Here is a 16,583-nt window from a genome sequence, read left to right as displayed (position 1 = left end):
TGAAGATTAGCACCCAAATCACAGAAACATCTACCTGTGATGTTTTGAGTTTTTTTAATAAACCCTTGAATTGTGCAGTGAGATGTAAATATTAAATATAAGCACATAGTTTTGATTTGCGTAGCTTAAATTGATTTTCATAGAACATGTTTTAACCATTATTTCCTTAACTAAATCTCCTAGCTATTTTTAAAACGTGATTTTTTTTTCCCTGTGTTATTTTTGCCAATTAATCCTCTGATTGTGGTTTTCTAATATTTGATGCATAAGCATTTCAAATGCAATTTTAATAAGAGTCTCCAGGTATGCAGTTTTCCCTGCTACTGTACAAAAAGACAAGATATATGGAAGTTCTTTCTTTTTAAAGCTAATTTAAACCATAGAAAATAGATTTATTTGTATCTGTTGCTTTCTCTTAAAGATTCAAGAAAAATATGATGTTAATTCCAAAGCACTTAAATAAAAGCTAGCCCATCCCGTTGAACTGCTCGTATTATTACTGGGCAAAATGTAGGTGTTATGCTTGAGAACAATATATGTATAAACTAACAGCTTAAGAACTTGGCCCACCATATCTCTTCCCAAGCCATGTTGTGATTCATTGTAATTTTATATCATTGTCCACTTTAATGCCAATGGGAGGCTTCAGATTTTTGCCCTCTTAAATAATCTTATTACTGTATGATCTACAAATATTATTTTGTTTCAGATGTGTGCTGAAAGGGGAAAATGTTTGTAAATCTGCCCGATCCAGAGGTCTTTCAGGGTCACAGAATCATAGAATGGTTTGGGTTGGAAGGGACCTTAAAGATCATCTAGTTTTTCCTCTTTAAGTAGAAGGAATGAGTAGAAAAAACAGGAGGAGAAAAGCAGATTGGCTGATACCTATGTCAGTGTTGGGATTTGCTGTTCAATCCCTGCACAGGTTTGGGAGGTGGCTGAAGTTGGTATTCTGGAGAAAGTCAGATACGAAAGAAATTACTGATCAGTATCTGCATGTTATCTGTTACTACACAGAACAGGGAGTGGGCGGGAAGAGCATTAAGAAATTAACTGCACCGGATTTTTCTCTATTGATGTGTACTTTTCAGTCACTGTGTCCCAGTAAACCTTTGATAAAAAGCTCACTTGTGTCTCTGGATGTCTGTGTTGAAGAGATTCTTTTGTGTTTTTCTTTCACCATTAGCTTGTTTTTGAATTGATGGAGTTTCTTACAAAGTGGTTTTTCAGTCTTCTGCTAACTTTTGCAAATATCCTGTGATCATTCTCCATTTTATCAATATCCTTCTGCATTTGAAAACCTCAGAACATAAGATTTGAGTAGTTTCTAACAAGCAGTTGAGGCAGTGCAGCCGTTGTTGTTGTCTTAAGGATCTTTTTGAAGTATCCAAGAATTGCATTATTCTTCCCAATTGTATTTTCATTAGAAGGTCCATTGTTAGAAGAAAGCCTACCACGGCATCAAGACTTTCTTAATTCTACCTTCAGAAGGTAATCTCCCAAGAAAGAAAGTTTGTTCCCATAGTATGATTCACAAATTTGGCATTGCAACAGAGGTGGTTTGTTTGCATACAGACAATCTGTGATGTTCTGGTTGGTGAGGTATTTTGTGTTATTTGCCCCTTCATCAGCCTTCCTGATCTGCAGACTTCCTCTATAATGATTTTAGGTTTCAGATCATTACTTACTCTTCTCCCCATGTTTTCCTCTTACTTTGCCTGCAGATTTTATCAGTAATTATTTTCCTCCTGGTCATTGTTCAACAACGTCATGCTTAAGAAATAAACCCTGCTGGAATATATTAGAAACATATCTTCCCAATAACAATTTCCTGTTTATAACTGCATCTGGAGACAAATGTAACTAACTTAACTAATATTTTCGTTGTATTGCTTCATTTCCTAAATATAATGGCATGCAAAACTCAGTCAAATGCTTCGTCTGTTTTGACCTGTGTTTTTTGTAAAATCCATATTGGTCATTATTAATTTCGTCTCACTTGAATTCTCTAGTTCTTGAACGTGATTTATACCTTTTGAGAGTTGAGATATGGTAGGGTCATTTTATTTACCCTTTTTCTGAGTATTGGCACAGAATTATCTTCTGGAACCTCTTCAGTGTTGTAAGACTTCTTGACTACTTGGAGAAAGCTTTGGCCAGCTGTTCTAAAAATTCATGCAAGTTATTCAGATCTGCTTATTTTAAAAAGTGTTCACATTGTAGCTGTTGTTCAGGACTCTGAAGAGATGATTACAGTTGGAAAACCAAACATTTCATCATCATTCTCAACACAGACTATGTCTTTAATTCAGTAAAATCAAATGTTATTTACACCTCCTCTTCATTACCGCACAGAAATACTTGTGTGCATCTTGTTTATAGAGAGACATTTCCAAAAGTTTATAGAGAGACATTACTCAAGTTCAAGGCCATTCCAAATTGAGGTGTGCCCCAGGATTAGCTATTGCATAGGTACGTTTCTGTGCACTATGAAGTACACTGGAAATTGAGATGCTCAAACTCCCCAGGTGACCTGTGGTTTTTGTGGACTTAATGTGCAGCAAAGTGAGTCAAGTGCAGAGCCCTGTGATACTATGAAAAGGGATACTATGAAAAGGGACACTATGAAAAGGGACCACATGTGTCCTCAAAGTTGCATCCAATAAAAGGACATAATCAAATTACAAATCAGAAAGGAAAGCTGATGGAGTGGAGGTATTGAGTAATGTACAGAGCTTACCTGAAAGAAAATTTAAGTTCTGTATTTATCTTGGAGAAAAGCATCTGTGCTAATACAGCGTTGATTTGCCTATCATTTTCCTATTTTTTTAAAGCAGAGACATAAGAATTAAACAGGTTAAATTGGTAGTATAAAATTCAAGACAGATTTTGGGGGGGTTTAATTAGTGATTTTTATTAAGTAAAAAAATATTTTTTCTCTTGCAGCAAATTTGAATTGTCCTTGAAAGTCAAGAAATATTGTTGGCCAAAATACCTGTACACCAGCAATTAGTTGCTTTTTTTATTTTATTTTCTATAACTAATTTTTTTAATAGATGTGTATGAGATGACCCACCTTAATTACAGTAAAGTCATGGGGATGGTCATTAAACTATATTAGAAGTATACTCTAAATATGTGAGAAATGGGCTTGAAGGTAAATAGGAGGTAACAGGAAAATGATGTGTATATTACAAGAGCTGTATACCTGATACTGAAAAGGGGCAGAACTGGAATTTATATTAGATTTGCTTGACTTTTGACTAGTTCGTTTTCACTAGTAAGTCATAATGTACAAACCTTTCTAAAATATTTGGCCAATGACTGTAGCAATCCTAGCTGTTGAAAAGTGAAGTGGGTATTTAGATTTAATAGTTGGTTTTGAGAATGTCATAGAGTGGGTTAGGTGGGGGGTTTTATTGGGTGGTTGTTGGAGGGTTTTTTTAACTAACTTGTGAAGCGTGTGGTACTTACCAGCTACTGAGGTACATTAGTAATAAACTGACTGGATAGGTCATGTTACTGTACGAAGTTAATAGGATTAATTATAAGAAAATGTTTCGTTACTGAAATTTTCAACAAGTGTGCTTTCGAAATGAGAAATAAAATTGGGAGGAAGGGAGAAACAGGTTAATTAAGTGCCTTTTGGGTGGTACTTAAAACTAGTTAGTAATTTGCCATGAACAGAGCTGCCTACATTCAAAAATAAATAAAATAGATGGAGACAGTCATACCATGTAAAGCAGCTCCGTTCATGGAAAGATTTCCCAGGTACTAGGTGGGATAGCAATAGGGACAGAGCAAAAACCCAAACCCTCAACTATCACTTAAATGATTAATTAAAATCAGGGGTTTAGGTGTTTGTGGGGGAGGCATCAGTTTGCTACAGCCAAGTACATCACTATCACAAGGTAATTCAGGCTTCTGTCTTCCAGGTTTAACCCTTCTTAATATAGGTTAGCACCCTTGTTGACATCCTAGACTCTTTATGCCACTAAAAGTCATTGTCCTCACTGCCTCTTTATATAGTCTGTTTGTACTGATGGTGAATTATGTGCTCAATTATACTTGAGTGGGAGCAAGTTTCAGGACGACGTGTTCAAACATATAGCTATGAAGCAGAGGCTCCCAACTCCTCTGGCCTTCAGAGAGTCATTGTCCTTACTTATGCATTTGAAAATACCATTCCAGTCTGTCAAACACTTGAAAGGAAAAAGGCTGGTAACAGAGCAGAATGTAGAGCAATTCCATAACTTTGCTAGGAAAGTTACCCAAGTACATGACACTTAGTAACTGCCATGCAGTAGCAAATTTTAGATACTCTGATTATTTTATATGCGGTGTTCAAGAGGGAAAGACAAGTCAAATCGAGCAGCTAGAAAAGAATATGAAAGGGTGAAAAATGTATTGAATAGGACACATTACCCAACCCAGGCATATAAAATGCTGTCTAGCCATCATCTAGTGAACTGTTAGCAAATAAGTCCTGAGAATATGATAGAAGAGATGAAGTATTTCTTAGGTGTTGACAGCTGTAGTGCTTTCACACTGAACCTGTTTAAAAGAACTGATTTCCTTAGAGAAATATATGGGAAATACAGTCTGTTTATGTGTCCAGAAGTGAGTGTTGAAATGGTGGATGTGGAAAACATAATGCTGTTCACTGCTCAACAACCAAACAGCTGACAAACTATCTGGAAAGTGTTCATGTTTCTACTCTTCTCCTAGAAATCTCATGCAAAAGCTTAAATTTAGTGCATAAAGAGCAGAAAACAGTTTCAAGAGAACCAGCTAAGTAATATAAAAATATGTTTTCTTGAATTATAAGAATATTCTATAGTGTGCAGTCTGAAATGCTTGTTCTGTGCCCAACTGTGACTTTGGGAACAGTTGGAATTGTTTATCAGAGCTTTTTGAAGAAGGAAGGAAACAACTTCAGGTGGAAGGAGTTGAGAGAAATGTGAAGTAATAAAAAAAAAAAAAGTGCAGAAAACTTAATGCTATTGCTGTTGTATTGTTCAATCTTATAGTTTGCAAGACATATCAAGAAATCTGAAGGCCAGAAGACTCCCAAAGTTGAATTACAAATCTCAATCTATGGTGTAAAAATTCTAGATCCAAAAACAAAGGTAAGAGATGTATATGTTTATGGTACTACATTAATAATTAAATACAATTCTAAGTGGTTTTCTTGTTTCATATTTTTAAAAAAGTATAATAAAGCCATTATGTTGATGGGAAATTTTTCTAAAATACCATTTCTTTGTATCACACCTGGGCAACATCTTCCCAGGAAGGTGCATGATGCTCCAAAACGCGGACTGTAGGTAACGTGGGATTTAAATTTTGTACTCCTTTCACACCAAAACTTTTAAACTCTGAGGAAGATGAAAGCACTGTGGTAAATATATGTTAACACGGTGTATGATAAACACCTTTCCAAATGGTCACTATGGTGTAGGTGCCCACATGGAGGTGTTTGCAGGTGAATAGGCAGACAATTTATTTTCAGTGACTCATTCTTCATGCTGATGCTTTGGAATTGCATCTCTCTCTCCTTAACCTGATCATTTTTTTTCCTCCTTTTCTCCTGTTTTTTTTCTTTGATTGACTGGTTGGGGTTTTTTTTTATCATATCCCTGCCTCCCTAGAATGCTTCTGTTTCTCAGATGTGTTACCCATTTCTCTGTAAACTTCATGTATCAGGCCATAAGCACTCTGGTATACTTTTCATCTGGCACAGCATGACAGTTCCTGCCTTTTCAGCAGTTAAGTCCATTGAGTTATCCCGTGGATGGGGTTTCTGTTCCTTTGTTTGCTCTGGTGTTTTAGAAGGAGTTACATAGTAAGCAAAACTTCCTCCTCACAGACTTCAAAGAGGAATAATGACGTACAATCAAGCTAAAAAGTATTTATACAATAGTCAGCAGTTCTTAACATCTGAGTGCTCTTAAATCTTTTATACGTATGTTGAATGTTGGATTTGAATGAACTGTTTGTTACTACTTCTTAATTCTGGAGTAATTGCTACTATACAGACAGTGATGCTGCCTTTTCAGAAAAGGTAGCTTTAGTGCAAGGCTTATATCTACTTGCAACCCATTTTCTCTTCAGACTCTCGATACAACCACAGTTCAACAGTTCATAAGCAGAGGGGACAAGAAATATCCACATCGACTTTAATTGCAGTTTTTGCATCTTTCTTATGTCATAGGGCAGTAAAGGGTACTAAACCCCATATCCTGGCAAAAACTGTTTTAAAATAACAGTTTTAAATGCCAAAATATGTTAGTCTTCCTAACTCTTCCTGTAGAGATTAACAGAAAGCTGTGGGACAGAAGTTCCTGGGGGAATAGGAAAATTCTAATCTCTTAGCAATGTTGTTATTACAACTCAAATGATAATCAACTCCATGTAGGCTTTTTATTTCCCCCACTTCATTTTTTAAAGCTATATGGAAATGTAAACTTGAATCAAGTTTTCCTTCTTTTTGCACAATTTATAGATGTGTTAGGAATTTACTTAAATTCCATGTTATCATCTCTGATTACAGTATTTTTTTCAGTGTGTTTTTGAAACAAATCACTTCGGTATTGTTACAGAGGAATATTGGTTCGTATTCATGTGATGACTATTAGTTGTGGTAGGAACAGGAGGCCTGCTCACGTATCAGGTCTTGGCACTCAAAAAAGGAGGATTATTGAAAAGTGGTTCTGTCCTTAAACGATATAAAGTAGTTACATGGATCTGTAAACCTGCAAGAGCCAGAACAAGCCTGTGTTGTTGTATTTAACTGTTAAAGAGATAAAACAGAAAAACATGAAATGTGGGAGAGATTTGAGGCAATGGCAGAAATAGGATGCACAGAAGAACATCTGTAAGGACTGAGAAAAGGAACCCAGTTGGGGCAAGGGAAAAAGATTGTCCATATGGTACTTTTTTTGATAAGTGACTGTGTGCAGAGAGGGCATGCCCTTGTTTATGAGCTTATAGCAATCTGGGAACCCTGGTGCTGCACAGAAACTTTCTTTTTTAAAACAGATAATAGTTCACATCTAAACGCATATTTTCCTTTAAAGCAAATACTGCTTTCCCATGTAATAAGCCAAATAAAATAAAATACCAAGAAGAGACTCGTGGAAGAAAAACAACAAAAAAAAATAATAGTTGAAGTAGATTATTTCAGTCTTGCCAGGCTCGTCAGCTGATGAGCATTGCCACTGCAACTTTTTTAATAACTGGAATGTGCTTTTTAATGGGAAGTGAAATACAGTATCAAAAATATGCAAATAATAATAATGTTTAAGGACTGTTTATGTTGCACCTTAAGTAAGTTTAAATGTCTAATTTAGTTCTCTGTGCCCCTATATTTGGATAACAAAGTCATTATATTTCTGTTTTCTATATTTAAGATAGAAATGTAAGGATTTGTTTCAGTAAAAAGGTTTTAACAAACCCTGGGAGATGATGAAATCTGAAGATAGTGTGCAACTGGAAAAAGAAGAGAGTATTCTATATAATCAGTCCCTAAATAATTGTACAGGGATGCAAAGCAACAATAATACCAGTTCTCTAGAAGAGAAATTACTGTTGAAATAAATAGTTCCAGATAAATGCTGTCCACATAAAAATTTCTTGCTTACATTCAGTAAAAATGGGAACATTTGTTAGGAGATGAATTTGCTACCTTCTTTTATATTCTAAGTCCATTTTTGGGCACTCTCATGTACAGTGACAGACTTTTAAAAAGTGTTACTGCAACTTGCCTGCTCTTAGGTACATGAAGAGATCCAAGGATTTACTTTGTGCGTCTTTATCCTAAGCTAGTATAGTAATTTATTTAAAATAATCTTTGTTTTTACTTGCAGGAAGTCCAGCACAATTGTCAACTCCATAGGATATCATTTTGTGCTGATGATAAAACTGACAAGAGAATATTTACTTTCATATGCAAAGACTCAGAATCAAATAAGCATCTGTGCTATGTATTTGACAGTGAAAAGTGTGTAAGTATGCAAGACACTTTGGGAGAATTTGAGTGACTTACAGACTTTGATTGGTCTGCTTTGAAATAAAACAGGAACAGTTAATAATAGCCTGACTTTTAGGTGGGGTCACTTGGGTATAATCTTTCCTGGCAATACAGCATTGTAACTTAAATGCATTAATTGGAAGGAGAGCCTTTTTCTTCATTGGTCTGAGGTGATTCTCTGAGATGATTCTTACTACCAAGCTCAATATCCTAGGCCAAGCGTCTGCAATGCTCTCAGAGAACAGCCTGCATCCCACCAAGCTTGAAATGTTTGCACAGCTGTTTTGCAGAGATTGCTGCAACTCTGTGGCTGAGATACCCTCACAGCCTCTTCTGCTGATGTGTCAGCCTCAGACTTTTTTTTTTTTTTTTTTTTTTTTTTTACAGCAAGGTTCCCACTTCTCTGCCTGCCCTCCCGCCACGTCTCTCAAGTTTGTTAATGCCGTGATGCACTAACAGAGAATTCATTGCACCAACCACTAACATTCTCTCATGTCTAAGATAGAATAGGGCAACTGTTCAAAAATGTGCAATAACAAAAAAAAAAAATACTTTAGGACAGGAAATTAGAAAATGGTGTCTAGCTGAGACAGGGTCATATGTTTACCCTGGCAGAAAGTAATTAACAAATAAAAATACTGGGATCAACACTGAAAGTGAATGTTTAGGGTGAATGTTTTTATAATCCAGAGCCTCTCTGTTTTATTCTGAAGTAGCTGAGATAATCATACAAAGGAAATACTAAGGAAACAATATTTATATATATATATATATATATTTTTTTTTTTTTAGAAAAAGATAACTATTCACTTCTATTTGTATGCAATTATATAGCATCATGTTTTACTTCACAGTGTTTCTGATTATTTTGTTGTTCACTTGCATTGCATTGCTCTAGTGCCTTAAGTAGACACTATTCAGAGTTGTTATATCTGTTTCTTTCTCTTCAAATTTCTATTCTGCACCTCTTTTTCACACATTTCCATGATTTTAAATTGCCCTTACAGTCTCTGCACACTACTACCATTTTTATTCCAGATCATCGCACCATTTCTCCTCTAGCCTGATATTTCACTTACTGTTTTTCTTTCCTCTGTTTCAGTCTTTGTTCATTAATACTCTCAGATTTCAAAGGATTCCACCTCAGTTGGTACTTTTAATTTCAGCCAAACTTCATCCTTCCAAGAAGACAGGACTGCCTCTTCCCAGTGTCCGTTACACTTTTACTAACATAAACAGTTATTCTCTAAAGGAATCATAGTTCAGCTTTTCTGGTCTAATTCAGTCTTAATTTTGTTACACTAATTGCTTGTGATGTTTTGTTTTCTTGTGTTTTTTTTGTTTTTTTAAATAAAGATGGCTGTATGGGTTTTTTCACAGTAAAAAGATAGAGGGGTTAATTCCCCATTTCTGTAGAACTCGGGTCTTCACACAGCTCTGCTGAATGACTTTACTGCTGCGCACTGATGGATAAAAGGCTGGGAACATCACTTTCTGTACCATTCTTTTACATCCAGCCCTTCATGTTCTTACAGTTAGTGAAGGAAAAGTGTTTTCAGCGTTGAGCAGAGTGCTCTGCTTTCGTGAGAAATAACCGATTTCCAATTTTCATTTCAATTAAAATGAGAAAATTCCAGTTTAACTTGAGCCAGATTAGTGATTTTTCCATTCTTTTTTCTTGTTCCCCTGCCAAATTCAAATTGTTTAAAATAAAACAAAGTTATTACTTACTGTGTTTACTTTCTCTACTGAAGTTTTAAGGCAAACAGCATATCCCTATGTTCACCTTTATTGGTGCCTCTTGTAAGTCAGCATTTTTTTCTGAAACTTTGGTGTGCTCAATCAACTTCTTATATGCTTATTTTTACCCCTGTTATTTTTAAAGTACATTTTCTGCACAGACTGTATATATACAACATATGATACTAATCAGTATAGAATGATGAAATTATTATATTTTGCACATAGAAATGAAAATTTTGTTTGGTTGGATTTTTGTAATCTGAAATGCCTGCACAGATAAAAGCATTTATTCACATTATGTTGATTGAGATTTTTTAGAACTTGTGAAAATAAGTGTTGAAATCCAAATCTAAAAGCAATAGGGGTCAAAACACCCATTAACATTAAAACATTAAGCCATTCAAACTAAAAGTTTGTGATGATTGATAAGCCTCTATTTGCTTCAGAAATCATTAGAAAAAAACATAGTACAACATGCTACCTGTATTTACAGAAATTAGAGGCATAATTTATACTAAAAATCAGCTAATTGTGGTCTGTCTATTCAGTCTCCCTTCTTTATCTGAAGTATTTTTAAGTTGCTTTCACAACATTTTCTGTCAAGGTACTTTGCTGAAGAGTGTTTGCCATGCTCCGTTGTAGTGTTGCCTTCGCGATGGATGAAGCAAACCCTATTAACACAATACATGGTGTGAAGTATTTTGTGGTCATCTGAAATTAAAGTAATTATATCAAGTATTCTTAATATACTAATTTTGATCTTATGTTTTATGTAAAGGCGGAAGAGATAACTTTAACAATTGGTCAAGCATTTGACTTAGCTTACAGGAAATTTCTGGAATCCGGAGGAAAAGATGTTGAAACAAGGAAACAAATTGCAGGTTTACAGAAAAGAGTAAGTTCTGAACTGTTTTTTAAAGAGATAAAAGAACATGCTACTGTATTTGAGTTACTCGTTGTCTGTGAAAGCATAATTTCCAGCATTATTCTCCGATTGCTAAGAATTGCAACAGATACTGAAAAAAGAAAACTGAAAAAAGACCCGAAAACTGTGAAACAGTATTTTTCTATATATCTTTCATACATATTCTTATATATCCCATATGTCTTTATATATTCCTATATATCTTTTATATGGATTCTTTTATATATACTGTAATATCTTTTGCCATCTTGCAAGATCATTAAAGAGAAAAGCAAAGTTGAAATATGGAAGAAATAAAAATTTAATTATTTTTTCTGATCAGATAACCAGTTAAACATTGCTTCTAAATCGCCAGATCTCAGATAAAATTTACTCTTGGTGGACACTATTGTTGGAATGAGTGAATATCCCAACAGCTGTTGCAATAACCACTTGCTTTGTAGATTCAAGAACTAGAAACTGAAAACACAGAACTGAAAAATAAAGTTCAAGATTTGGAAAACCAGTTAAGAATAACACAAGTACATGCATCTCCAGTAAGTACATGAATGTAACTCTTATACCTGAAGTTACTCTGAATTTATAATCATTGTGTTAGGATAATCATTAGCATCCATGCTGTTTCCAGTGATTGTGATTAACATACAGTGATCATGTTGCGTATCTGTTGAAATGCAGTATTAAAGTAACAGTAAGATTGTGACAAACCAGCAAAGGTACAGATTGCAATCTCAAATTGTGCTTCCTTAATCCCCTTGTCATACCTATTTGTTGCTGCCTAAAGACAGTAAATATTCATGCTAGTAGACATCTAAACATGCCAGCTAGGGATGGAGAACTCGGTTCTGCACTTAAAGGATCTGGTTCACGAATGCTACTTGGCATTTTTCTACCAACTTTCTGTCACAAGCATATTGTCACTTACTGCTGACGTTTTCTAAATGACTTAAAAAAATCTTATGTGCCTTTCAAAGGAATCATTAGATCTCAAGAACTAACACTGGGTGGATAGGTAAAAAGGAGCAAGTGGGGGTTCCTCATCATTGGAAATTTCTAACACTATCTATAGTTCCTGTAGATGATCATGACAAAAGTATCTTTAAATGACTGACTGACAGTTACTTATAGCTGGGCAGGACCTCTGAAAATGCAGGTTGCATTGCAGACTGATCCTAATGACTCCCCTCTTCTTACAAGTGTATTCTATCTATACAATATTAGGTAACTTTGAAAACACATAAAATTTCTTAATGTATATGTAACAAAATCTTAGAAAAAAATGGACTGCTTTTACGCTGTGCATTGTGGACAACTTTGTTCCTGCCCTGGATCTGCATCATGTCACTTTAAATGGGCGTCTAGAAATTTGGACAATGTAAAAGTATGTTTATAATGGTGATGACAGTTTTTCAGTCGTGTCTGTATACTTCTTTGGTATTGATTACATGGCTGTTCCCATGAGGAGCTGTCATTTCATTTTACCAAAATCTATTTAGAAGAGAGAACACCATAAATAATAAATACTGCATAACTGCCGCAGTGAAAATTGTAAATTATGGATGTCTTCTCACTTATGAAGCATTCAGTGATAGGCAATCAACTTTAGTGCCAGATTTAAAAGCAATTTAGTCAATTCTTTAATCTTTTCTTATCCTCAGTTGGGATGGCAGTTAGTTTGGGTTTTTTTAATGAATAACTAAATATATCTTTGAATTCAGTTAAACAGGCTCTTAAGTCTCTCGTGATAGATGCATTTCTTTTTCATCTAAATTAATGAAGAGCTTGGTAATTGCAGTTAGCAAAAAAACTAAATTTCTAAAAAGAAAATTATTGATAATGACCAAAAAATATGCTGTAGTGTGTGATTTGTCTTTTAAGACAATGCTGCCGCATTCCTTATTAAGGAGTTAAGATCTACATTTGTAAATTTGATTGCCGTTTGTAAGTTCTCTCCCTACATGGTGTTTTATTAAGTACTGTTGGTACAATGAATATGCATATTGCTTAAATAGCACTTACACTACAACAAAGTTATATTATATTGATAATTATATTAAAATATGAATTCATTTTAAGAAACCACTACCACCTATTAGTTTTCACATACAATTTTATTGCTTTATTTACTCCTTGATCTTTAAAAAGCAAACCACAAACATCTCCTGTCACAAATTTCTGAGTTTCCCCATGATTAGAATTGCAGTAAAAGCAATCTAACAGCCTCTTTAATAACTAAATCAATTCTGCCACAAAACAGATTTATATAAATGAATAAATATAGGTTTGGGACAGGTTGTCCAGAGAGGTTGGAGCTATTTGTACTCTTGGAGATATTCAAAACTTCCCTGGACATAGTCCTCAGCAGCTTCAGGTAATTGGATCCTGCTTCAAGCAGGAGTTTGGATGAAGCTACTTTCCTCTTACCTGAATATTCATGCAGCCAACAATAAATAATAAAAAAAAAAATCAGCACATTTTTAGGCAAGTATCTATCTCAAATCTAGGCACATAACTGCATCCACCAAACAGTATGAACTTTTGTACCTTATGAAGAGACATCGTTCAAGTAGGTCTTTTTTAAACTAGATTTTGTACATTGTAAATCAGAGGCTCTTAATAGGGCTAGCATAAAAGTACATATAAATGCAACAATTAGGTTGAAAATAAATGAAGGAATGTAATAGTGAGGTTATAAAGTGACTTCGGTGCAAGGAGAAGGAAGCACACATATTTTTAAGGTAGTTTGAGTCCAATAAAGGGATCATAAGTCAAAGTGCCTGGAAAAGAAGTGGGTGTGATTTGATGATACCTATCTCTTCTTTTATTATGTGAGAAACAAGTATGTATGAAAGAAGGAAATTGCAAACAATTCATAAGACAATTGATTTCCTATTATAGTTTGCAATTAATTTTAAATACTTTTAATTCAAATCAACTATCATATCAAACATGACTTTGCAGAGTCTCAGCTCCTATTAGAAAAAAGCAGAAGTGGTTCAAAAAATATCTTCCTCTATTTCTACATAATTTCTGTGATGAAAAAGATCATTTAGTTTTAAAAAAAAATTGTTAGATATTTTTATTTGGCTGAATTTAAATTTAAAACTTGTAAGTACCAGATTGGTGAAAATACCTGTACCGCTGCTGCTCAATATCTTCAAAAGTAGAACAGAAAAATAGTTCTGTCTGGTGATCATTTTGTCGGAGTAAAAATTTCAAATCTGCTGATTCACTATTTTGTCAAATAGTGAAATAAAATAGTTCACATAAATGAAGCAGGATATCCAACATGGGGAATAATACCTCCTCTGAGTCATTTCCTAAGCACTTTTGATTGGATGAGAGAAAACTTGCTTCCCTGCAGATACTCTGTGCTACATGCTATGAACATAACATAATCATTCTCATGATTTAAAACAGATTAAACTATAAATTTTAGGTTTTTTTCACAGCTCTCATATCTGCACTATTGAATTAGAAAGAGATACCAGTACCATACTAAATGCTTTCTGAAGCTTTTTTAGACGTAATAAGGGACATGATTTATTTATATATATAGTTAATTTGATATAGCTGTAACTCATATCTATCAGGTCATTTGATGTTATTCTGTGTGCTGGAGTCTAGGGAGGGTTCGTTTAATGATCGATGGAAAGTTTAAGCCCTGCTACTTGATGCCTAATATGGTAAAAGTACATGTGCTATTAACTGAAATCACGGTAATTTGTAAAGCAATGTTCAGCTTCAGGAGCCAGCTACAGATGGTTATAAATGTTGTTTCTGTTACGTTTAAATAGTACCTTGAATTTTCATATCTTACGCTTTCCTTTTGGTATTTGGCTGTTTGCATGCAGTTAGTACTTTCTCAACATCTGCCAGATGCACTGAAATGGCTTTCCTGTCTTATAGGTCGTTGACTGTGCTCTTCCCTTAGTGATTAATGCATGATCACAGAAACGCTTTGTAATCAGCAATTGATTTAGCACTTCAGAAGTCAACACTAGCAACTTGATTAAACAAGTATATACTTAAAGAAGCAGAAGATGTTGCCAGGGGCCTGTGGTGACAGTTCGCAGAACATGAGAAATATAAACACTGAAATCACATTGTGTGCTACGTCCTCTTCTCCTTCAGTCCCCATCCCTATGGAAGGGTAACCGCAAGCCATGTGCAGGCATAATTATTAAGCAGGCACAATTTCAGGCTGACAATGAGTGTGTATTTTCCTTCCCCATGAGAGAAGACTTAGGGATTTTAGTATTTATTCCACCTGTAGTGTGAAACAGTGCTGTTACAGATGCCGAGTGATGTCACTGTCATGCTTTATTTGGTAAAACACCGATCTAGGACAGAATGACTTTCCCGCTTGTCAGTAACTGAGAAACCACGGTGTCATTTGTATGCAGTGCCAGTCTATCCTTTCTTTACTCCTGCTTCTTGCTTCTGAAGTTGATTGATTTTTGTGTCTTTAATTATTCTAGACACATTAGTCTTCTCATTAATTTTTAATGTGATGAAGTAGGTAGAAAATACCTTCAGAAATTTGAAGTTCAGTTCTGTTTTGTATTATTTCACTGACCCTTGACACTGTTGGTTTTTTTGTTTGGTTTTGGGGTTTTTTGATTTTTTTTTTAAAAAAAAAAAAAAAAGCCATTTCTCCTTTTTCTGACAGTAAGGCTAAAGCTCAGGTCTAGGTTTTCTGATTCCCAGACCATTTTCCTATGAACAGGACCAGATTACGTCTCCTGTTCTCACTTCAGTATCAAAAAGGCAATAGAATCTGAGAGCATCTTTAAACTGGATAACTTAATACGTTTGTAGTTTTAAAGCTTTGGCTCATTGCACACTTAAAAAAAAAAAATCTAGTCTCAGAATGCTTCAGTTCTAGTTACATCCAGACTGTCATTTAAAATAAACTTCTCTAACTTCCTGTTATGATTTAAAATAGACTTGCTAACTAACTATGAGGACATATATAAAGCCATTTGCTGGAATTCACACTCAGGATCAACTGTAATACTATCAAGACTTAAAATTCAGATCCTCTTTTGTGTCTAAACTGTTTTTTAAAAGTTTATCAAAGATGTTACTTCATATATGTGATACTCAAGAACAAATTAGACGTACCAGGCTGGACTGCAATATGTGATTTCACTGACATATTTATTTCTCTAAAAGGAGTTGGTGACGTGTTCACATACTGAACTGTTGGGCAATAATGTAGAATACTTTATTTGCAAAACATAGTGCTAGAACATCTTAATTTGCTGATCTCTGACATCAAAATGTGTACAAAGCATATTACATATGGTGACTTATCCAGAATCCATCAGTGGTCTAAGGGAAGAGAATGCAAGCAGTGAATTGTTAGCTGAAGCTTCATTTTAAGCACAGAATTAAAAATATTTTGGATGATTGATACTTTCATGTATGAAAGAATATTTTTCCAGCTGAAACATCTGTTCCTAATAGTTTTAATTAAATTATTTTTTAGGCGATAATACTGAATTGGAGTATTAGGGTGTTTATTGTGAGCCCTCAATTGCTCTATTAAAAAAAAATATGAAAATTGAAAATAATAAGAATAATCAAAAAAATTAGGGATTACTTTCTCTCCAGTTCACAAGTAGTGCAAGTTATAGGATTGTTTGGAAAATACAAAGGGAAATATAATCTAAAACTGCTTTTCTAATTCTTTGTGCTTGTATTGCAGACTTCTTGCAGGCCGGGCAAGGTTTTATTTGACGACTTACTCTAAAATACTGTCAGGCTGACAAACTACATGCATGAATAATGCAATTATGTACCATTTACATTTTTGCAGTGTGTAAGCAGGCACAGAGCATTGACAGCAGTAGGCTTCTGCTTTTGACAGATGCATTT

General features: G+C 34.6%; 1 protein-coding gene across 6 annotated transcripts in view; it reads left to right on the top strand.

Moving 5' to 3' along the window:
• The window catches only part of GULP1 (GULP PTB domain containing engulfment adaptor 1), a 160,388-nt gene that overhangs the window by 118,610 nt on the left and 25,195 nt on the right, over positions 1 to 16,583 (top strand). For all 6 annotated transcript variants that reach the window (XM_042784107.1, XM_042784108.1, XM_042784103.1 and 3 more), the window contains 4 exons: positions 5,031 to 5,129; positions 7,869 to 8,006; positions 10,554 to 10,670; positions 11,144 to 11,236. In XM_042784107.1, coding sequence (XP_042640041.1) covers positions 5,031 to 5,129; positions 7,869 to 8,006; positions 10,554 to 10,670; positions 11,144 to 11,236 — 447 coding nt within the window. The remainder of the gene's footprint in view (positions 1 to 5,030; positions 5,130 to 7,868; positions 8,007 to 10,553; positions 10,671 to 11,143; positions 11,237 to 16,583) is intronic.

The sequence above is a fragment of the Tyto alba genome, unplaced genomic scaffold (assembly GCF_018691265.1).
Source record: "Tyto alba isolate M040663 unplaced genomic scaffold, T.alba_DEE_v4.0 Super-Scaffold_7, whole genome shotgun sequence".
Classification (NCBI taxonomy): domain Eukaryota; kingdom Metazoa; phylum Chordata; class Aves; order Strigiformes; family Tytonidae; genus Tyto; species Tyto alba.
The sequence above is the reverse complement of the archived record's forward strand: the minus strand, read 5'-3'. Positions and strand labels throughout refer to the sequence as shown.